The sequence below is a fragment of the Oncorhynchus clarkii genome, chromosome 7 (assembly GCF_045791955.1).
Source record: "Oncorhynchus clarkii lewisi isolate Uvic-CL-2024 chromosome 7, UVic_Ocla_1.0, whole genome shotgun sequence".
Classification (NCBI taxonomy): Eukaryota; Metazoa; Chordata; class Actinopteri; order Salmoniformes; family Salmonidae; genus Oncorhynchus; species Oncorhynchus clarkii.
In genome coordinates this window covers 86,523,741-86,551,351 of record NC_092153.1, presented here as the reverse complement: position 1 = coordinate 86,551,351, position 27,611 = coordinate 86,523,741, and the positions used below count along the sequence as shown (strand labels likewise).

General features: G+C 41.4%; 1 protein-coding gene across 1 annotated transcript in view; it reads right to left on the bottom strand.

Annotated features, from left to right (window-relative positions):
- Positions 1–27,611, bottom strand: part of LOC139413951 (PHD finger protein 2) — a 168,702-nt gene that overhangs the window by 4,661 nt on the left and 136,430 nt on the right. Inside the window, exon 21 of the mRNA XM_071161841.1 lies at positions 25,622–25,979. Coding sequence (XP_071017942.1) covers positions 25,622–25,979 — 358 coding nt within the window. The remainder of the gene's footprint in view (positions 1–25,621; positions 25,980–27,611) is intronic.

The following is a 27,611-nucleotide window of genomic DNA, read 5'->3' as shown; positions in this document are numbered from 1 at the left end:
CAGGATATATAATAGGGGCACCAGGATATATAATAGGGGTACCAGGATATATAATAGGGGTACCAGGATATATAATAGGGGCACCAGGATATATAATAGGGGCACCGGGATATATAATAGGGGCACCAGGATATATAATAGGGGCACCGGTGTATATAATAGGGGCACCGGTGTATATAATAGGGGTACCAGGATATATAATAGGGGCACCAGGATATATAATAGGGGTACCAGGATATATAATAGGGGCACCAGGATATATAATAGGGGCACCAGGATATATAATAGGGGTACCAGGATATATAATAGGGGTACCAGGATATATAATAGGGGTACCAGGATATATAATAGGGGTACCAGGATATATAATAGGGGCACCAGGATATATAATAGGGGTACCAGGATATATAATAGGGGCACCAGGATATATAATAGGGGCACCAGGATATATAATAGGGGCACCAGGATATATAATAGGGGTACCAGGATATATAATAGGGGTATCAGGATATATAGTAGTGGCACCAGGATATATAATAGGGGCACCAGGATATATAATAGGGGCACCAGAATATATATTAGGGGTATCAGGATATATAATAGGGGTACCAGGATATATAATAGGGGTACCAGGATATATAATAGGGGTACCAGAATATATATTAGGGGTATCAGGATATATAATAGGGGCACCAGGATATATAATAGGGGCACCAGGATATATAATAGGGGCACCAGGATATATAATAGGGGTACCAGGACATATAATAGGGGCACCAGGATATATAATAGGGGCACCAGGATATATAATAGGGGCACCAGGATATATAATAGGGGTATCAGGATATATAATAGGGGCACCAGGATATATAATAGGGGTACCAGAATATATATTAGGGGTATCAGGATATATAATAGGGGCACCAGGATATATAATAGGGGCACCAGGATATATAATAGGGGTACCAGGATATATAATAGGGGCACCAGAATATATATTAGGGGTATCAGGATATATAATAGGGGTACCAGGATATATAATAGGGGTACCAGGATATATAATAGGGGTACCAGAATATATATTAGGGGTATCAGGATATATAATAGGGGCACCAGGATATATAATAGGGGCACCAGAATATATATTAGGGGTATCAGGATATATAATAGGGGCACCGGTGTATATAATAGGGGTATCAGGATATATAATAGGGGTACCAGGATATATAATAGGGGCACCAGAATATATAATGGGGTACCAGGATATATATTAGGGGTATCAGGATATATAATAGGGGTACCAGGATATATAATAGGGGTACCAGGATATATAATAGGGGCACCAGGATATATAATAGGGGTACCAGAATATATAATTGGGGCACCAGGATATCAAATCAAATCAAATCAAATTTATTTATATAGCCCTTCGTACATCAGCTGATATCTCAAAGTGCTGTACAGAAACCCAGCCTAAAACCCCAAACAGCAAGCAATGCAGGTGTATATAATAGGGGCACCAGAATATATAATAGGGGTACCAGGATATATATTAGGGGTATCAGGATATATAATAGGGGTACCAGGATATATAATAGGGGTACCAGGATATATATTAGGGGTATCAGGACATATAATAGGGGTACCAGGATATATAATAGGGGTACCAGGATATATAATAGGGGCACCAGGATATTTAATAGGGGTACCAGAATATATAATAGGGGCACCAGGATATATAATAGGGGCACCAGAATATATAATCGGGGTACCAGGATATATATTAGGGGTATCAGGATATATAATAGGGGTACCAGGATATATAATAGGGGTACCAGGATATATAATAGGGGTACCAGAATATATATTAGGGGTATCAGGATATATAATAGGGGCACCAGGATATATAATAGGGGCACCAGGATATATAATAGGGGCACCAGGATATATAATAGGGGTACCAGGACATATAATAGGGGCACCAGGATATATAATAGGGGCACCAGGATATATAATAGGGGCACCAGGATATATAATAGGGGCACCAGGATATATAATAGGGGTATCAGGATATATAATAGGGGCACCAGGATATATAATAGGGGTACCAGAATATATATTAGGGGTATCAGGATATATAATAGGGGCACCAGGATATATAATAGGGGCACCAGGATATATAATAGGGGTACCAGGATATATAATAGGGGCACCAGAATATATATTAGGGGTATCAGGATATATAATAGGGGTACCAGGATATATAATAGGGGTACCAGGATATATAATAGGGGTACCAGAATATATATTAGGGGTATCAGGATATATAATAGGGGCACCAGGATATATAATAGGGGCACCAGAATATATATTAGGGGTATCAGGATATATAATAGGGGCACCGGTGTATATAATAGGGGTATCAGGATATATAATAGGGGTACCAGGATATATAATAGGGGCACCAGAATATATAATAGGGGTACCAGGATATATATTAGGGGTATCAGGATATATAATAGGGGTACCAGGATATATAATAGGGGTACCAGGATATATAATAGGGGCACCAGGATATATAATAGGGGTACCAGAATATATAATTGGGGCACCAGGATATCAAATCAAATCAAATCAAATTTATTTATATAGCCCTTCGTACATCAGCTGATATCTCAAAGTGCTGTACAGAAACCCAGCCTAAAACCCCAAACAGCAAGCAATGCAGGTGTATATAATAGGGGCACCAGAATATATAATAGGGGTACCAGGATATATATTAGGGGTATCAGGATATATAATAGGGGTACCAGGATATATAATAGGGGTACCAGGATATATATTAGGGGTATCAGGACATATAATAGGGGTACCAGGATATATAATAGGGGTACCAGGATATATAATAGGGGCACCAGGATATTTAATAGGGGTACCAGAATATATAATAGGGGCACCAGGATATATAATAGGGGCACCAGAATATATAATCGGGGTACCAGGATATATATTAGGGGTATCAGGATATATAATAGGGGTACCAGGATATATAATAGGGGTACCAGGATATATAATAGGGGTATCAGGATATATAATAGGGGTACCAGGATATATAATAGGGGTACCAGGATATATATTAGGGGTATCAGGACATATAATAGGGGTACCAGGATATATAATAGGGGTACCAGGATATATAATAGGGGCACCAGGATATTTAATAGGGGTACCAGAATATATAATAGGGGCACCAGGATATATAATAGGGGCACCAGAATATATAATCGGGGTACCAGGATATATATTAGGGGTATCAGGATATATAATAGGGGCACCAGGATATATAATAGGGGCACCAGGATATATAATAGGGGCACCAGGATATATAATAGGGGCACCAGGACATATAATAGGGGCACCAGGATATATAATAGGGGCACCAGGATATATAATAGGGGCACCAGGATATATAATAGGGGCACCAGGATATATAATAGGGGTATCAGGATATATAATAGGGGCACCAGGATATATAATAGGGGTACCAGAATATATATTAGGGGTATCAGGATATATAATAGGGGCACCAGGATATATAATAGGGGCACCAGGATATATAATAGGGGTACCAGGATATATAATAGGGGCACCAGAATATATATTAGGGGTATCAGGATATATAATAGGGGTACCAGGATATATAATAGGGGTACCAGGATATATAATAGGGGTACCAGAATATATATTAGGGGTATCAGGATATATAATAGGGGCACCAGGATATATAATAGGGGCACCAGAATATATATTAGGGGTATCAGGATATATAATAGGGGCACCGGTGTATATAATAGGGGTATCAGGATATATAATAGGGGTACCAGGATATATAATAGGGGCACCAGAATATATAATAGGGGTACCAGGATATATATTAGGGGTATCAGGATATATAATAGGGGTACCAGGATATATAATAGGGGTACCAGGATATATAATAGGGGCACCAGGATATATAATAGGGGTACCAGAATATATAATTGGGGCACCAGGATATCAAATCAAATCAAATCAAATTTATTTATATAGCCCTTCGTACATCAGCTGATATCTCAAAGTGCTGTACAGAAACCCAGCCTAAAACCCCAAACAGCAAGCAATGCAGGTGTATATAATAGGGGCACCAGAATATATAATAGGGGTACCAGGATATATATTAGGGGTATCAGGATATATAATAGGGGTACCAGGATATATAATAGGGGTACCAGGATATATATTAGGGGTATCAGGACATATAATAGGGGTACCAGGATATATAATAGGGGTACCAGGATATATAATAGGGGCACCAGGATATTTAATAGGGGTACCAGAATATATAATAGGGGCACCAGGATATATAATAGGGGCACCAGAATATATAATCGGGGTACCAGGATATATATTAGGGGTATCAGGATATATAATAGGGGTACCAGGATATATAATAGGGGTACCAGGATATATAATAGGGGCACCAGGATATATAATAGGGGTACCAGAATATATAATAGGGGCACCAGAATATATAATAGGGGCACCAGGATATATAATAGGGGCACCAGGATATATAATAGGGGCACCGGTGTATATAATAGGGGCACTGGGATATATAATAGGGGTATCAGGATATATAATAGGGGCACCAGGATATATAATAGGGGTACCAGGATATATAATAGGGGTACCAGGATATATAATAGGGGCACCAGGATATATAATAGGGGCACCGGGATATATAATAGGGGCACCAGGATATATAATAGGGGCACCGGTGTATATAATAGGGGCACCGGTGTATATAATAGGGGTACCAGGATATATAATAGGGGCACCAGGATATATAATAGGGGTACCAGGATATATAATAGGGGCACCAGGATATATAATAGGGGCACCAGGATATATAATAGGGGTACCAGGATATATAATAGGGGTACCAGGATATATAATAGGGGCACCAGGATATATAATAGGGGCACCAGGATATATAATAGGGGTACCAGGATATATAATAGGGGCACCAGGATATATAATAGGGGCACCAGGATATATAATAGGGGTACCAGGATATATAATAGGGGTATCAGGATATATAGTAGTGGCACCAGGATATATAATAGGGGCACCAGGATATATAATAGGGGCACCAGAATATATATTAGGGGTATCAGGATATATAATAGGGGTACCAGGATATATAATAGGGGTACCAGGATATATAATAGGGGTACCAGAATATATATTAGGGGTATCAGGATATATAATAGGGGCACCAGGATATATAATAGGGGCACCAGGATATATAATAGGGGCACCAGGATATATAATAGGGGTACCAGGACATATAATAGGGGCACCAGGATATATAATAGGGGCACCAGGATATATAATAGGGGCACCAGGATATATAATAGGGGCACCAGGATATATAATAGGGGTATCAGGATATATAATAGGGGCACCAGGATATATAATAGGGGTACCAGAATATATATTAGGGGTATCAGGATATATAATAGGGGCACCAGGATATATAATAGGGGCACCAGGATATATAATAGGGGTACCAGGATATATAATAGGGGCACCAGAATATATATTAGGGGTATCAGGATATATAATAGGGGTACCAGGATATATAATAGGGGTACCAGGATATATAATAGGGGTACCAGAATATATATTAGGGGTATCAGGATATATAATAGGGGCACCAGGATATATAATAGGGGCACCAGAATATATATTAGGGGTATCAGGATATATAATAGGGGCACCGGTGTATATAATAGGGGTATCAGGATATATAATAGGGGTACCAGGATATATAATAGGGGCACCAGAATATATAATAGGGGTACCAGGATATATATTAGGGGTATCAGGATATATAATAGGGGTACCAGGATATATAATAGGGGTACCAGGATATATAATAGGGGCACCAGGATATATAATAGGGGTACCAGAATATATAATTGGGGCACCAGGATATCAAATCAAATCAAATTTATTTATATAGCCCTTCGTACATCAGCTGATATCTCAAAGTGCTGTACAGAAACCCAGCCTAAAACCCCAAACAGCAAGCAATGCAGGTGTATATAATAGGGGCACCAGAATATATAATAGGGGCACCAGGATATATAATAGGGGCACCAGGATATATAATAGGGGCACCAGGATATATAATAGGGGTACCAGAATATATAATAGGGGCACCAGGATATATAATAGGGGCACCAGGATATATAATAGGGGCACCAGGATATATAATAGGGGTACCAGGACATATAATAGGGGCACCAGGATATATAATAGGGGCACCAGGATATATAATAGGGGCACCAGGATATATAATAGGGGCACCAGGATATATAATAGGGGTATCAGGATATATAATAGGGGCACCAGGATATATAATAGGGGTACCAGAATATATAATAGGGGTATCAGGATATATAATAGGGGCACCAGGATATATAATAGGGGCACCAGGATATATAATAGGGGTACCAGGATATATAATAGGGGCACCAGAATATATATTAGGGGTATCAGGATATATAATAGGGGCACCGGTGTATATAATAGGGGCACCAGGATATATAATAGGGGCACCGGTGTATATAATATGGGCACCAGGATATATAATAGGGGCACCAGAATATATAATAGGAGCACCAGGATATATAATAGGGGCACCAGGATATATAATAGGGGAACCGGTGTATATAATAGGGGCACCAGGATATATAATAGGGGTACCAGGATATATAATAGGGGTACCAGGATATATAATAGGGGCACCAGGATAGATAATAGGGGTACCAGGATATATAATAGGGGCACCAGGATATATAATAGGGGTACCAGGATATATAATAGGGGCACCAGGATATATAATAGGGGTACCAGGATATATAATAGGGGCACCAGAATATATATTAGGGGTATCAGGATATATAATAGGGGCACCAGGATATATAATAGGGGCACCGGTGTATATAATAGGGGCACCAGGATATATAATAGGGGCACCAGAATATATAATAGGGGCACCAGGATATATAATAGGGGCACCAGGATATATAATAGGGGCACCAGGATATATAATAGGGGCACCGGTGTATATAATAGGGGCACCAGGATATATAATAGGGGCACCAGGATATATAATAGGGGCACAAGGATATATAATAGGGGCACCAGGATATATAATAGGGGCACCAGGATATATAATAGGGGCACCGGTGTATATAATAGGGGTATCAGGATATATAATAGGGGTACCAGGATATATAATAGGGGCACCAGGATATATAATAGGGGCACCAGGATATATAATAGGGGTACCAGGATATATAATAGGGGCACCAGGATATATAATAGGGGCACCAGGATATATAATAGGGGCACCGGTGTATATAATAGGGGTATCAGGATATATAATAGGGGTACCAGGATATATAATAGGGGCACCAGGATATATAATAGGGGTACCAGGATATAAATTAGGGGTATCAGGATATATAATAGGGGTACCAGGATATATAATAGGGGTACCAGGATATATAATAGGGGCACCAGGATATATAATAGGGGTACCAGAATATATAATAGGGGCACCAGAATATATAATAGGGGCACCAGGATATATAATAGGGGCACCGGTGTATATAATAGGGGCACTGGGATATATAATAGGGGTATCAGGATATATAATAGGGGCACCAGGATATATAATAGGGGTACCAGGATATATAATAGGGGTACCAGGATATATAATAGGGGCACCAGGATATATAATAGGGGCACCGGGATATATAATAGGGGCACCGGGATATATAATAGGGGCACCGGTGTATATAATAGGGGCACCGGTGTATATAATAGGGGTACCAGGATATATAATAGGGGCACCAGGATATATAATAGGGGTACCAGGATATATAATAGGGGCACCAGGATATATAATAGGGGCACCAGGATATATAATAGGGGTACCAGGATATATAATAGGGGTACCAGGATATATAATAGGGGTACCAGGATATATAATAGGGGCACCAGGATATATAATAGGGGTACCAGGATATATAATAGGGGCACCAGGATATATAATAGGGGCACCAGGATATATAATAGGGGCACCAGGATATATAATAGGGGTACCAGGATATATAATAGGGGTATCAGGATATATAGTAGTGGCACCAGGATATATAATAGGGGCACCAGGATATATAATAGGGGCACCAGGATATATAATAGGGGTACCAGGAAATATAATAGGGATACCAGGATATATAATAGGGGTACCAGGATATATAATAGGGGTACCAGGATATATAATAGGGGTATCAGGATATATAATAGGGGCACCAGGATATATAATAGGGGCACCAGGATATATAATAGGGGCACCGGTGTATATAATAGGGGCACCAGGATATATAATAGGGGCACCAGGATATATAATAGGGGTATCAGGATATATAATAGTGGCACCAGGATATATAATAGGGGCACCAGGATATATAATAGGGGTATCAGGATATATAATAGGGGCACCAGGATATATAATAGGGGCACCAGGATATATAATAGGGGCACCGGTGTATATAATAGGGGCACCAGGATATATAATAGGGGTACCAGGATATATAATAGGGGCACCAGGATATATAATAGGGGCACCGGTGTATATAATAGGGGCACCAGGATATATAATAGGGGCACCAGAATATATAATAGGGGCACCAGGATATATAATAGGGGCACCAGGATATATAATAGGGGCACCAGGATATATAATAGGGGCACCAGGTATATAATAGGGGCACCAGGATATATAATAGGGGCACCAGGATATATAATAGGGGTATCAGGATATATAATAGTGGCACCAGGATATATAACAGGGGCACCAGGATATATAATAGGGGCACCAAGATATATAATAGGGGCACCGGTGTATATAATAGGGGCACCAGGATATATAATAGGGGCACCAGAATATATAATAGGGGCACCAGGATATATAATAGGGGCACCAGGATATATAATAGGGGCACCAGGATATATAATAGGGGCACCAGGATATATAATAGGGGCACCAGGATATATAATAGGGGCACCGGGATATATAATAGGGGTATCAGGATATATAATAGGGGCACCAGGATATATAATAGGGGTACCAGGATATATAATAGGGGTACCAGGATATATAATAGGGGCACCAGGATATATAATAGGGGCACCAGGATATATAATAGGGGCACCAGGATATATAATAGGGGCACCAGGATATATAATACGGGCACCGGTGTATATAATAGGGGTACCAGGATATATAATAGGGGTATCAGAATATATAATAGGGGCACCAGGATATATAATAGGGGCACCGGGATATATAATAGGGGCACCGGGATATATAATAGGGGCACCAGGATATATAATAAGGGTACCAGGATATATAATAGGGGTACCAGGATATATAATAGGGGTACCAGGATATATAATAGGGGCACCAGGATATATAATAGGGGTACCAGGATATATAATAGGGGTACCAGGATATATAATAGGGGTACCAGGATATATAATAGGGGTACCAGGATATATAATAGGGGTATCAGGATATATAATAGGGGCACCAGGATATATAATAGGGGCACCAGGATATATAATAGGGGCACCGGTGTATATAATAGGGGCACCAGGATATATAATAGGGGCACCAGGATATATAATAGGGGTATCAGGATATATAATAGTGGCACCAGGATATATAATAGGGGCACCAGGATATATAATAGGGGTATCAGGATATATAATAGGGGCACCAGGATATATAATAGGGGCAGCAGGATATATAATAGGGGCACCGGTGTATATAATAGGGGCACCAGGATATATAATAGGGGCACCAGGATATATAATAGGGGTATCAGGATTTATAAAAGGGAGACCAGGATATATAAAAGGGGCACCAGGATATATAATAGGGGCACCAGGATATATAATAGGGGCACCAGGATATATAATAGGGGCACCAGGATATATAATAGGGGCACCGGTGTATATAATAGGGGTACCAGGATATATAATAGGGGCACCAGGATATATAATAGGGGCACCAGGATATATAATAGGGGCACCAGGATATATAATAGGGGCACCAGGATATATAATAGGGGCACCAGGATATATAATAGGGGCACCAGGATATATAATAGGGGCACCAGGATATATAATAGGGGCACCAGGATATATAATAGGGGCACCAGGATATATAATAGGGGTACCAAGATATATAATAGGGGCACCAGGATATATAATAGGGGTACCAGGAAATATAATAGGGGCACCAGGATATATAATAGGGGTACCAGGATATATAATAGGGGCACCAGGATATATAATAGGGGTACCAGGATATATAATAGGGGCACCAGGATATATAATAGGGGTACCAGGATATATAATAGGGGCACCAGGATATATAATAGGGGCACCAGGATATATAATAGGGGCACCGGGATATATAATAGGGGCACCAGGATATATAATAGGGGTACCAGGATATATAATAGGGGTACCAGGATATATAATAGGGGTACCAGGATATATAATAGGGGCACCAGGATATATAATAGGGGCACCAGGATATATAATAGGGGCACCAGGATATATAATAGGGGCACCAGGATATATAATAGTGGCACCAGGATATATAATAGGGGCACCAGTATATATAATAGGGGTATCAGGATATATAATAGGGGCACCAGGATATATAATAGGGGCACCAGGATATATAATAGGGGCACCGGTGTATATAATAGGGGCACCAGGATATATAATAGGGGTACCAGGATATATAATAGGGGCACCAGGATATATAATAGGGGCACCGGTGTATATAATAGGGGCACCAGGATATATAATAGGGGCACCAGAATATATAATAGGGGCACCAGGATATATAATAGGGGCACCAGAATATATAATAGGGGCACCAGGATATATAATAGGGGCACCAGGATATATAATAGGGGCACCAGGATATATAATAGGGGCACCCGGATATATAATAGGGGCACCAGGATATATAATAGGGGCACCGGGATATATAATAGGGGTATCAGGATATATAATAGGGGCACCAGGATATATAATAGGGGTACCAGGATATATAATAGGGGTACCAGGATATATAATAGGGGCACCAGGATATATAATAGGGGCACCAGGATATATAATAGGGGCACCAGGATATATAATAGGGGCACCAGGATATATAATACGGGCACCGGTGTATATAATAGGGGTACCAGGATATATAATAGGGGTATCAGAATATATAATAGGGGCACCAGGATATATAATAGGGGCACCGGGATATATAATAGGGGCACCGGGATATATAATAGGGGCACCAGGATATATAATAGGGGTACCAGGATATATAATAGGGGTACCAGGATATATAATAGGGGTACCAGGATATATAATAGGGGTACCAGGATATATAATAGGGGCACCAGGATATATAATAGGGGCACCAGGATATATAATAGGGGTACCAGGATATATAATAGGGGTACCAGGATATATAATAGGGGTACCAGGATATATAATAGGGGTACCAGGATATATAATAGGGGTATCAGGATATATAATAGGGGCACCAGGATATATAATAGGGGCACCAGGATATATAATAGGGGCACCGGTGTATATAATAGCGGCACCAGGATATATAATAGGGGCACCAGGATATATAATAGGGGTATCAGGATATATAATAGTGGCACCAGGATATATAATAGGGGCACCAGGATATATAATAGGGGTATCAGGATATATAATAGGGGCACCAGGATATATAATAGGGGCACCAGGATATATAATAGGGGCACCAGGATATATAATAGGGGCACCAGGATATATAATAGGGGCACCGGTGTATATAATAGGGGTACCAGGATATATAATAGGGGCACCAGGATATATAATAGGGGCACCAGGATATATAATAGGGGCACCAGGATATATAATAGGGGCACCAGGATATATAATAGGGGCACCAGGATATATAATAGGGGCACCAGGATATATAATAGGGGCACCAGGATATATAATAGGGGCACCAGGATATATAATAGGGGCACCAGGATATATAATAGGGGTACCAAGATATATAATAGGGGCACCAGGATATATAATAGGGGTACCAGGATATATAATAGGGGCACCAGGATATATAATAGGGGTACCAGGATATATAATAGGGGCACCAGGATATATAATAGGGGTACCAGGATATATAATAGGGGCACCAGGATATATAATAGGGGTACCAGGATTTATAATAGGGGCACCAGGATATATAATAGGGGCACCAGGATATATAATAGGGGCACCGGGATATATAATAGGGGCACCAGGATATATAATAGGGGTACCAGGATATATAATAGGGGTACCAGGATATATAATAGGGGTACCAGGATATATAATAGGGGTACCAGGATATATAATAGGGGCACCAGGATATATAATAGGGGCACCAGGATATATAATAGGGGCACCAGGATATATAATAGGGGCACCAGGATATATAATAGGGGTACCAGGATATATAATAGGGGTACCAGGATATATAATAGGGGTACCAGGATATATAATAGGGGCACCAGGATATTAAATAGGGGCACCAGGATATATAATAGGGGCACCGGTGTATATAATAGGGGCACCAGGATATATAATAGGGGCACCAGGATATATAATAGGGGTACCAGGATATATAATAGGGGCACCAGGATATATAATAGGGGCACCAGGATATATAATAGGGGCACCAGGATATATAATAGGGGCACCAGGATATATAATAGGGGCACCAGGATATATAATAGGGGCACCAGGATATATAATAGGGGCACCAGGATATATAATAGGGGCACCGGGATATATAATAGGGGCACCAGGATATATAATAGGGGCACCAGGATATATAATAGGGGCACCAGGATATATAATACGGGCACCAGGTGTATATAATAGGGGTACCAGGATATATAATAGGGGCACCAGGATATATAATAGGGGCACCAGGATATATAATAGGGGCACCAGGATATATAATAGGGGCACCAGGATATATAATAGGGGCACCAGGATATATAATAGGGGCACCAGGATATATAATACGGGCACCGGTGTATATAATAGGGGTACCAGGATATATAATAGGGGCACCAGGATATATAATAGGGGCACCAGGATATATAATAGGGGCACAAGAATATATAATAGGGGCACCAGGATATATAATAGGGGCACCAGGATATATAATACGGGCACCGGTGTATATAATAGGGGTACCAGGATATATAATAGGGGCACCAGGATATATAATAGGGGCACCAGGATATATAATAGGGGCACCAGGATATATAATAGGGGTATATAATAGGGGCAGGATATATAATAGGGGTACCAGGATATATAATAGGGGCACCAGGATATATAATAGGGGTACCAGGATATATAATAGGGGTACCAGGATATATAATAGGGGCACCAGGATATATAATAGGGGCACCAGGATATATAATAGGGGCACCAGGATATATATAGGGGCACCAGGATATATAATAGGGGCACCAGGATATATAATAGGGGTACCAAGATATATAATAGGGGCACCAGGATATATAATAGGGGTACCAGGATATATAATAGGGGCACCAGGATATATAATAGGGGTACCAGGATATATAATAGGGGCACCAGGATATATAATAGGGGTACCAGGATATATAATAGGGGCACCAGGATATATAATAGGGGTACCAGGATATATAATAGGGGCACCAGGATATATAATAGGGGTACCAGGATATATAATAGGGGTATCAGAATATATAATAGGGGCACCAGGATATATAATAGGGGCACCGGGATATATAATAGGGGCACCGGGATATATAATAGGGGTACCAGGATATATAATAGGGGTATCAGAATATATAATAGGGGCACCAGGATATATAATAGGGGTACCAGGATATATAACAGGGGTATCAGAATATATAATAGGGGCACCAGGATATATAATAGGGGCACCGGGATATATAATAGGGGCACCAGAATATATAATAGGGGCACCAGGATATATAATAGGGGCACCAGGATATATAATAGGGGTACCAAGATATATAATAGGGGCACCAGGATATATAATAGGGGTACCAGGATATATAATAGGGGCACCAGGATATATAATAGGGGTACCAGGATATATAATAGGGGCACCAGGATATATAATAGGGGTACCAGGATATATAATAGGGGCACCAGGATATATAATAGGGGTACCAGGATTTATAATAGGGGCACCAGGATATATAATAGGGGCACCAGGATATATAATAGGGGCACCGGGATATATAATAGGGGCACCAGGATATATAATAGGGGTACCAGGATATATAATAGGGGTACCAGGATATATAATAGGGGTACCAGGATATATAATAGGGGTACCAGGATATATAATAGGGGCACCAGGATATATAATAGGGGCACCAGGATATATAATAGGGGCACCAGGATATATAATAGGGGCACCAGGATATATAATAGGGGTACCAGGATATATAATAGGGGTACCAGGATATATAATAGGGGTACCAGGATATATAATAGGGGCACCAGGATATTAAATAGGGGCACCAGGATATATAATAGGGGCACCGGTGTATATAATAGGGGCACCAGGATATATAATAGGGGCACCAGGATATATAATAGGGGCACCAGGATATATAATAGGGGTACCAGGATATATAATAGGGGCACCAGGATATATAATAGGGGTACCAGGATTTATAATAGGGGCACCAGGATATATAATAGGGGCACCAGGATATATAATAGGGGCACCGGGATATATAATAGGGGCACCAGGATATATAATAGGGGTACCAGGATATATAATAGGGGTACCAGGATATATAATAGGGGTACCAGGATATATAATAGGGGTACCAGGATATATAATAGGGGCACCAGGATATATAATAGGGGCACCAGGATATATATAATAGGGGCACCAGGATATATAATAGGGGCACCAGGATATATAATACGGGCACCGGTGTATATAATAGGGGTACCAGGATATATAATAGGGGCACCAGGATATATAATAGGGGCACCAGGATATATAATAGGGGCACCAGGATATATAATAGGGGCACCAGGATATATAATAGGGGCACCAGGATATATAATAGGGGCACCAGGATATATAATACGGGCACCGGTGTATATAATAGGGGTACCAGGATATATAATAGGGGCACCAGGATATATAATAGGGGCACCAGGATATATAATAGGGGCACAAGAATATATAATAGGGGCACCAGGATATATAATAGGGGCACCAGGATATATAATACGGGCACCGGTGTATATAATAGGGGTACCAGGATATATAATAGGGGCACCAGGATATATAATAGGGGCACCAGGATATATAATAGGGGCACCGGGATATATAATAGGGGTATCAGGATATATAATAGGGGCACCAGGATATATAATAGGGGTACCAGGATATATAATAGGGGTACCAGGATATATAATAGGGGCACCAGGATATATAATAGGGGCACCAGGATATATAATAGGGGCACCAGGATATATTATAGGGGCACCAGGATATATAATAGGGGCACCAGGATATATAATAGGGGTACCAAGATATATAATAGGGGCACCAGGATATATAATAGGGGTACCAGGATATATAATAGGGGCACCAGGATATATAATAGGGGTACCAGGATATATAATAGGGGCACCAGGATATATAATAGGGGTACCAGGATATATAATAGGGGCACCAGGATATATAATAGGGGTACCAGGATATATAATAGGGGCACCAGGATATATAATAGGGGTACCAGGATATATAATAGGGGTATCAGAATATATAATAGGGGCACCAGGATATATAATAGGGGCACCGGGATATATAATAGGGGCACCGGGATATATAATAGGGGTACCAGGATATATAATAGGGGTATCAGAATATATAATAGGGGCACCAGGATATATAATAGGGGTACCAGGATATATAATAGGGGTATCAGAATATATAATAGGGGCACCAGGATATATAATAGGGGCACCGGGATATATAATAGGGGCACCGGGATATATAATAGGGGTACCAGGATATATAATAGGGGTACCAGGATATATAATAGGGGCACCAGGATATTAAATAGGGGCACCAGGATATATAATAGGGGCACCGGTGTATATAATAGGGGCATCAGGATATATAATAGGGGCACCAGGATATATAATAGGGGTACCAGGATATATAATAGGGGTACCAGGATATATAATAGGGGTATCAGGATATATAATAGGGGCACCAGGATATATAATAGGGGCACCAGGATATATAATAGGGGCACCGGGATATATAATAGGGGCACCAGGATATATAATAGGGGTACCAGGATATATAATAGGGGTACCAGGATATATAATAGGGGTACCAGGATATATAATAGGGGCACCAGGATATATAATAGGGGCACCAGGATATATAATAGGGGCACCAGGATACCAGGATATATAATAGGGGCACCAGGATATATAATAGGGGTACCAGGATATATAATAGGGGTACCAGGATATATAATAGGGGTACCAGGATATATAATAGGGGCACCAGGATATTAAATAGGGGCACCAGGATATATAATAGGGGCACCGGTGTATATAATAGGGGCACCAGGATATATAATAGGGGCACCAGGATATATAATAGGGGTACCAGGATATATAATAGGGGTACCAGGATATATAATAGGGGTATCAGGATATATAATAGGGGCACCAGGATATATAATAGGGGTACCAGGATATATAATAGGGGCACCGGTGTATATAATAGGGGCACCAGGATATATAATAGGGGCACCAGGATATATAATAGGGGTATCAGGATATATAATAGTGGCACCAGGATATATAATAGGGGCACCAGTATATATAATAGGGGTATCAGGATATATAATAGGGGCACCAGGATATATAATAGGGGCACCAGGATATATAATAGGGGCACCGGTGTATATAATAGGGGCACCAGGATATATAATAGGGGTACCAGGATATATAATAGGGGCACCAGGATATATAATAGGGGCACCGGTGTATATAATAGGGGCACCAGGATATATAATAGGGGCACCAGAATATATAATAGGGGCACCAGGATATATAATAGGGGCACCAGGATATATAATAGGGGCACCAGGATATATAATAGGGGCACCAGGTATATAATAGGGGCACCAGGATATATAATAGGGGCACCAGGATATATAATAGGGGTATCAGGATATATAATAGTGGCACCAGGATATATAACAGGGGCACCAGGATATATAATAGGGGCACCAGGATATATAATAGGGGCACCGGTGTATATAATAGGGGCACCAGGATATATAATAGGGGCACCAGAATATATAATAGGGGCACCAGGATATATAATAGGGGCACCAGGATATATAATAGGGGCACCAGGATATATAATAGGGGCACCCGGATATATAATAGGGGCACCAGGATATATAATAGGGGCACCGGGATATATAATAGGGGTATCAGGATATATAATAGGGGCACCAGGATATATAATAGGGGTACCAGGATATATAATAGGGGTACCAGGATATATAATAGGGGCACCAGGATATATAATAGGGGCACCAGGATATATAATAGGGGCACCAGGATATATAATACGGGCACCGGTGTATATAATAGGGGTACCAGGATATATAATAGGGGTATCAGAATATATAATAGGGGCACCAGGATATATAATAGGGGCACCGGGATATATAATAGGGGCACCGGGATATATAATAGGGGCACCAGGATATATAATAGGGGTACCAGGATATATAATAGGGGTACCAGGATATATAATAGGGGTACCAGGATATATAATAGGGGCACCAGGATATATAATAGGGGCACCAGGATATATAATAGGGGTACCAGGATATATAATAGGGGTACCAGGATATATAATAGGGGTACCAGGATATATAATAGGGGTACCAGGATATATAATAGGGGTATCAGGATATATAATAGGGGCACCAGGATATATAATAGGGGCACCAGGATATATAATAGGGGCACCGGTGTATATAATAGGGGCACCAGGATATATAATAGGGGCACCAGGATATATAATAGGGGTATCAGGATATATAATAGTGGCACCAGGATATATAATAGGGGCACCAGGATATATAATAGGGGTATCAGGATATATAATAGGGGCACCAGGATATATAATAGGGGCACCAGGATATATAATAGGGGCACCAGGATATATAATAGGGGCACCAGGATATATAATAGGGGCACCGGTGTATATAATAGGGGTACCAGGATATATAATAGGGGCACCAGGATATATAATAGGGGCACCAGGATATATAATAGGGGCACCAGGATATATAATAGGGGCACCAGGATATATAATAGGGGCACCAGGATATATAATAGGGGCACCAGGATATATAATAGGGGCACCAGGATATATAATAGGGGCACCAGGATATATAATAGGGGCACCAGGATATATAATAGGGGTACCAAGATATATAATAGGGGCACCAGGATATATAATAGGGGTACCAGGATATATAATAGGGGCACCAGGATATATAATAGGGGTACCAGGATATATAATAGGGGCACCAGGATATATAATAGGGGTACCAGGATATATAATAGGGGCACCAGGATATATAATAGGGGTACCAGGATTTATAATAGGGGCACCAGGATATATAATAGGGGCACCAGGATATATAATAGGGGCACCGGGATATATAATAGGGGCACCAGGATATATAATAGGGGTACCAGGATATATAATAGGGGTACCAGGATATATAATAGGGGTACCAGGATATATAATAGGGGTACCAGGATATATAATAGGGGCACCAGGATATATAATAGGGGCACCAGGATATATAATAGGGGCACCAGGATATATAATAGGGGCACCAGGATATATAATAGGGGCACCAGGATATATAATAGGGGTACCAGGATATATAATAGGGGTACCAGGATATATAATAGGGGTACCAGGATATATAATAGGGGCACCAGGATATTAAATAGGGGCACCAGGATATATAATAGGGGCACCGGTGTATATAATAGGGGCACCAGGATATATAATAGGGGCACCAGGATATATAATAGGGGTACCAGGATATATAATAGGGGCACCAGGATATATAATAGGGGCACCAGGATATATAATAGGGGCACCAGGATATATAATAGGGGTACCAGGATATATAATAGGGGCACCAGGATATATAATAGGGGCACCAGGATATATAATAGGGGCACCAGGATATATAATAGGGGCACCAGGATATATAATAGGGGCACCAGGATATATAATAGGGGCACCAGGATATATAATACGGGCACCAGGATATATAATAGGGGTACCAGGATATATAATAGGGGCACCAGGATATATAATAGGGGCACCAGGATATATAATAGGGGCACCAGGATATATAATAGGGGCACCAGGATATATAATAGGGGCACCAGGATATATAATAGGGGCACCAGGATATATAATACGGGCACCGGTGTATATAATAGGGGTACCAGGATATATAATAGGGGCACCAGGATATATAATAGGGGCACCAGGATATATAATAGGGGCACAAGAATATATAATAGGGGCACCAGGATATATAATAGGGGCACCAGGATATATAATACGGGCACCGGTGTATATAATAGGGGTACCAGGATATATAATAGGGGCACCAGGATATATAATAGGGGCACCAGGATATATAATAGGGGCACCGGGATATATAATAGGGGTATCAGGATATATAATAGGGGCACCAGGATATATAATAGGGGTACCAGGATATATAATAGGGGTACCAGGATATATAATAGGGGCACCAGGATATATAATAGGGGCACCAGGATATATAATAGGGGCACCAGGATATATTATAGGGGCACCAGGATATATAATAGGGGCACCAGGATATATAATAGGGGTACCAAGATATATAATAGGGGCACCAGGATATATAATAGGGGTACCAGGATATATAATAGGGGCACCAGGATATATAATAGGGGTACCAGGATATATAATAGGGGCACCAGGATATATAATAGGGGTACCAGGATATATAATAGGGGCACCAGGATATATAATAGGGGTACCAGGATATATAATAGGGGCACCAGGATATATAATAGGGGTACCAGGATATATAATAGGGGTATCAGAATATATAATAGGGGCACCAGGATATATAATAGGGGCACCGGGATATATAATAGGGGCACCGGGATATATAATAGGGGTACCAGGATATATAATAGGGGTATCAGAATATATAATAGGGGCACCAGGATATATAATAGGGGTACCAGGATATATAATAGGGGTATCAGAATATATAATAGGGGCACCAGGATATATAATAGGGGCACCGGGATATATAATAGGGGCACCGGGATATATAATAGGGGCACCAGGATATATAATAGGGGCACCAGGATATATAATAGGGGTACCAGGATATATAATAGGGGCACCAGGATATATAATAGGGGCACCGGGATATATAATAGGGGCACCGGGATATTTAATAGGGGCACCAGGATATATAATAGGGGCACCAGGATATATAATAGGGGTACCAGGATATATAATAGGGGCACCAGGATATATAATAGGGGCACCAGGATATATAATAGGGGCACCAGGATATATAATAGGGGCACCAGGATATATAATAGGGGCACCAGGATATATAATACGGGCACCGGTGTATATAATAGGGGTACCAGGATATATAATAGGGGCACCAGGATATATAATAGGGGCACCAGGATATATAATAGGGGCACCAGGATATATAATAGGGGCACCAGGATATATAATAGGGGCACCAGGATATATAATAGGGGCACCAGGATATATAATACGGGCACCGGTGTATATAATAGGGGTACCAGGATATATAATAGGGGCACCAGGATATATAATAGGGGCACCAGGATATATAATAGGGGCACCAGGATATATAATAGGGGCACCAGGATATATAATAGGGGCACCAGGATATATAATACGGGCACCGGTGTATATAATAGGGGTACCAGGATATATAATAGGGGCACCAGGATATATAATAGGGGCACCAGGATATATAATAGGGGCACCAGGATATATAATAGGGGCACCGGGATATATAATAGGGGTATCAGGATATATAATAGGGGCACCAGGATATATAATAGGGGCACCAGGATATATAATAGGGGTACCAGGATATATAATAGGGGTATCAGAATATATAATAGGGGCACCAGGATATATAATAGGGGCACCGGGATATATAATAGGGGCACCGGGATATATAATAGGGGCACCGGGATATATAATAGGGGTACCAGGATATATAATAGGGGTACCAGGATATATAATAGGGGTACCAGGATATATAATAGGGGCACCAGGATATATAATAGGGGCACCAGGATATATAATAGGGGTACCAGGATATATAATAGGGGTACCAGGATATATAATAGGGGTACCAGGATATATAATAGGGGTACCAGGATATATAATAGGGGTATCAGGATATATAATAGGGGCACCAGGATATATAATAGGGGCACCAGGATATATAATAGGGGCACCGGTGTATATAATAGGGGCACCAGGATATATAATAGGGGCACCAGGATATATAATAGGGGTATCAGGATATATAATAGTGGCACCAGGATATATAATAGGGGCACCAGGATATATAATAGGGGTATCAGGATATATAATAGGGGCACCAGGATATATAATAGGGGCACCAGGATATATAATAGGGGCACCGGTGTATATAATAGGGGCACCAGGATATATAATAGGGGCACCAGGATATATAATAGGGGTATCAGGATTTATAAAAGGGAGACCAGGATATATAAAAGGGGCACCAGGATATATAATAGGGGCACCAGGATATATAATAGGGGCACCAGGATATATAATAGGGGCACCAGGATATATAATAGGGGCACCGGTGTATATAATAGGGGTACCAGGATATATAATAGGGGCACCAGGATATATAATAGGGGCACCAGGATATATAATAGGGGCACCAGGATATATAATAGGGGCACCAGGATATATAATAGGGGCACCAGGATATATAATAGGGGCACCAGGATATATAATAGGGGCACCAGGATATATAATAGGGGCACCAGGATATATAATAGGGGCACCAGGATATATAATAGGGGTACCAAGATATATAATAGGGGCAGGATATATAATAGGGGTACCAGGATATATAATAGGGGTACCAGGATATATAATAGGGGCACCAGGATATATAATAGGGGCACCAGGATATATAATAGGGGTACCAGGATATATAATAGGGGCACCAGGATATATAATAGGGGTACCAGGATATATAATAGGGGCACCAGGATATATAATAGGGGTACCAGGATATATAATAGGGGCACCAGGATATATAATAGGGGCACCAGGATATATAATAGGGGCACCAGGATATATAATAGGGGCACCAGGATATATAATAGGGGTACCAGGATATATAATAGGGGCACCAGGATATATAATAGGGGTACCAGGATATATAATAGGGGCACCAGGATATATAATAGGGGCACCAGGATATATAATAGGGGCACCAGGATATATAATAGGGGCACCAGGATATATAATAGGGGTACCAGGATATATAATAGGGGTACCAGGATATATAATAGGGGTACCAGGATATATAATAGGGGCACCAGGATATTAAATAGGGGCACCAGGATATATAATAGGGGCACCGGTGTATATAATAGGGGCACCAGGATATATAATAGGGGCACCAGGATATATAATAGGGGTATCAGGATATATAATAGTGGCACCAGGATATATAATAGGGGCACCAGGATATATAATAGGGGTATCAGGATATATAATAGGGGCACCAGGATATATAATAGGGGCACCAGGATATATAATAGGGGCACCGGTGTATATAATAGGGGCACCAGGATATATAATAGGGGTACCAGGATATATAATAGGGGCACCAGGATATATAATAGGGGCACCGGTGTATATAATAGGGGCACCAGGATATATAATAGGGGCACCAGAATATATAATAGGGGCACCAGGATATATAATAGGGGCACCAGGATATATAATAGGGGCACCAGGATATATAATAGGGGCACCGGTGTATATAATAGGGGCACCGGTGTATATAATAGGGGCACCAGGATATATAATAGGGGCACCGGGATATATAATAGGGGTATCAGGATATATAATAGGGGCACCAGGATATATAATAGGGGTACCAGGATATATAATAGGGGTACCAGGATATATAATAGGGGCACCAGGATATATCATAGGGGCACCAGGATATATCATAGGGGCACCAGGATATATAATAGGGGCACCGGTGTATATAATAGGGGCACCGGTGTATATAATAGGGGTACCAGGATATATAATAGGGGCACCAGGATATATAATAGGGGTACCAGGATATATAATAGGGGCACCAGGATATATAATAGGGGCACCAGGATATATAATAGGGGTACCATGATATATAATAGGGGTACCAGGATATATAATAGGGGCACCAGAAAATATAATAGGGGTACCAGGATATATAATAGGGGCACCAGGATATATAATAGGGGCACCAGGATATATAATAGGGGCACCAGGATATATAATAGGGGCACCAGGATATATAATAGGGGCACCAGGATATATAATAGGGGCACCAGGATATATAATAGGGGCACCAGGATATATAATAGGGGCACCGGTGTATATAATAGGGGCACCAGGATATATAATAGGGGCACCAGGATATATAATAGGGGCACCAGGATATATAATAGGGGCACCAGGATATATAATAGGGGCACCAGGATATATAATAGGGGCACCAGGATATATAATAGGGGTACCAGGATATATAATAGGGGCACCAGGATATATAATAGGGGTACCAGGATATATAATAGGGGCACCAGGATATATAATAGGGGTACCAGGATATATAATAGGGGCACCAGGATATATAATAGGGGTACCAGGATATATAATAGGGGCACCAGGATATATAATAGGGGTACCAGGATATATAATAGGGGTATCAGAATATATAATAGGGGCACCAGGATATATAATAGGGGCACCAGGATATATAATAGGGGCACCGGGATATATAATAGGGGCACCGGGATATATAATAGGGGCACCGGGATATATAATAGGGGTATCAGGATATATAATAGGGGCACCAGGATATATAATAGGGGTACCAGGATATATAATAGGGGTACCAGGATATATAATAGGGGCACCAGGATATATCATAGGGGCACCAGGATATATAATAGGGGCACCGGTGTATATAATAGGGGCACCGGTGTATATAATAGGGGTACCAGGATATATAATAGGGGCACCAGGATATATAATAGGGGCACCAGGATATATAATAGGGGCACCGGGATATATAATAGGGGCACCGGGATATATAATAGGGGTACCAGGATATATAATAGGGGTACCAGGATATATAATAGGGGTACCAGGATATATAATAGGGGCACCAGGATATATAATAGGGGCACCAGGATATATAATAGGGGTACCAGGATATATAATAGGGGTACCAGGATATATAATAGGGGTACCAGGATATATAATAGGGGTACCAGGATATATAATAGGGGTATCAGGATATATAATAGGGGCACCAGGATATATAATAGGGGCACCAGGATATATAATAGGGGCACCGGTGTATATAATAGGGGCACCAGGATATATAATAGGGGCACCAGGATATATAATAGGGGTACCAGGATATATAATAGGGGCACCAGGATATATAATAGGGGCACCAGGATATATAATAGGGGCACCAGGATATATAATAGGGGCACCAGGATATATAATAGGGGTACCAGGATATATAATAGGGGCACCAGGATATATAATAGGGGCACCAGGATATATAATAGGGGTACCAGGATATATAATAGGGGCACCAGGATATATAATAGGGGCACCAGGATATATAATAGGGGCACCAGGATATATAATAGGGGCACCAGGATATATAATAGGGGCACCAGTGTATATAATAGGGGCACCAGTGTATTTATGTGAATCGTCCCCGGTCTATCCGGCTAGACGGACCATTTAGTATCAATGGAAAGCAACAGTTAATCTTGTTAGCGGTGAGGCGTAAATTACTTGAAAGGCTTTTTACTGAAGGTTACACCACACCAACCAACAGTATGGAATTTGTGGTATTTCCCTGTGGATGAAATCACTTACCTTCGCCCTTTGCGTCACCCTTTCCTGCTCCACCTGCTCCTCCTGCGGCTCCTCGCTCCCCCTTGGCTGTGTTGTTGTTATTGTTGTGAGATGATGAAAATGTGGAGGGTCGTCTCTGTGTAAGGAAGACTCCAGGGGCCATGGGTTGGGGCCCCCCAGCCTGCTTCCCTCCTGCCCCAGAGGAGTATTCATGGTCGGTCTGACCAGGCTCGGAGTCCCGGCCCGCGTCTGGTTCTGGAGAACTGCTGTCCATACTCAGCTTCCTCACTGGCTCCTCCTCTTCCTCCTCCTCCCTCAAAGCAGCAGGGGGCTTCTTTTTTGTGCTCTTCTGCTTTTTCTTGGTCTTCTGCTGCTCCTTCTGGAAGAAACAAATATTAACACAGAACCCCCGAGCCCTGACCCTGAGGTGAGATGACTAGAGGAACATAACCCTGAGGTGAGACAACTAGAGGAACATAAGCCTGAGGTGATGACTAGAGGAACATAACCCTGAGGTGATGACTAGAGGAACATAACCCTGAGGTGATGACTAGAGGAACATGACCCTGAGGTGAGATGACTAGAGGAACATAACCCTGAGGTGAGATGACTAGAGGAACATAACCCTGAGGTGAGATGACTAGAGGAACATAACCCTGAGGTGATGACTAGAGGAACATAAGCCTGAGGTGATGACTAGAGGAACATAAACCTGAGGTGATGACTGGAGGAACATGACCCTGAGGTGATGACTAGAGGAACATAACCCTGAGGTGAGACAACTAGAGGAACATAACCCTGAGGTGATGACTAGAGGAACATAACCCTGAGGTGATGACTAGAGGAACATGACCCTGAGGTGAGATGACTAGAGGAACATAACCCGGAGGTGATGACTAGAGGAACATGACCCTGAGGTGATGACTAGAGGAACATAACCCTGAGGTGAGATGACTAGAGGAACATAACCCTGAGGTGAGATGACTAGAGGAACATAACCCTGAGGAGATGACTAGAGGAACATAACCCTGAGGTGATGACTAGAGGAACATGACCCTGAGGTGATGACTAGAGGAACATAACCCTGAGGTGATGACTAGAGGAACATAACCCTGAGGTGAGATGACTAGAGGAACATAACCCTGAGGTGAGATGACTAGAGGAACATAAGCCTGAGGTGATGACTAGAGGAACATAAACCTGAGGTGATGACTGGAGGAACATGACCCTGAGGTGATGACTGGAGGAACATAACCCTGAGGTGATGACTAGAGGAACATGACCCTGAGGTGAGATGACTAGAGAAACATAACCCTGAGGTGATGACTAGAGGAACATAACCCTGAGGTGATGACTGGAGGAACATAACCCTGAGGTGATGACTAGAGGAACATAACCCTGAGGTGATGATTAGAGGAATATAAACCTGAGGTGATGACTAGAGGAACATAACCCTGAGGTGATGACTAGAGGAACATAACCCTGAGGTGATGACTAGAGGAACATAACCCTGAGGTGAGACAACTAGAGGAACATAAACCTGAGGTGATGACTAGAGGAACATAACCCTGAGGTGAGACAACTAGAGGAACATAACCCTGAGGTGATGACTAGAGGAACATAACCCTGAGGTGATGACTAGAGGAACATAACCCTGAGGTGATGACTAGAGGAACATAAACCTGAGGTGATGACTAGAGGAACATAACCCTGAGGTGATGCTGCTCCACCACTGTTATGACAGCACTCTCAACAGCACTCTTCACAGCTAACCTGGTGAGTTCCCCCTCAACAACACTCTTCCCAGCTAACCTGGTGAGTTCCCCTCCTCAACAGCACTCTTCCAAGCTAACCTGGTGAGTTCCCCCTCAATAACACTCTTCCCAGCTAACCTGGTGAGTTCCCCTCCTCAACAGCACTCTTCCCAGCTAACCTGGTGAGTTCCCCTCCTCAACAGCACTCTTCCCAGCTAACCTGGTGAGTTCCCCTCCTCAACAGCACTCTTCCCAGC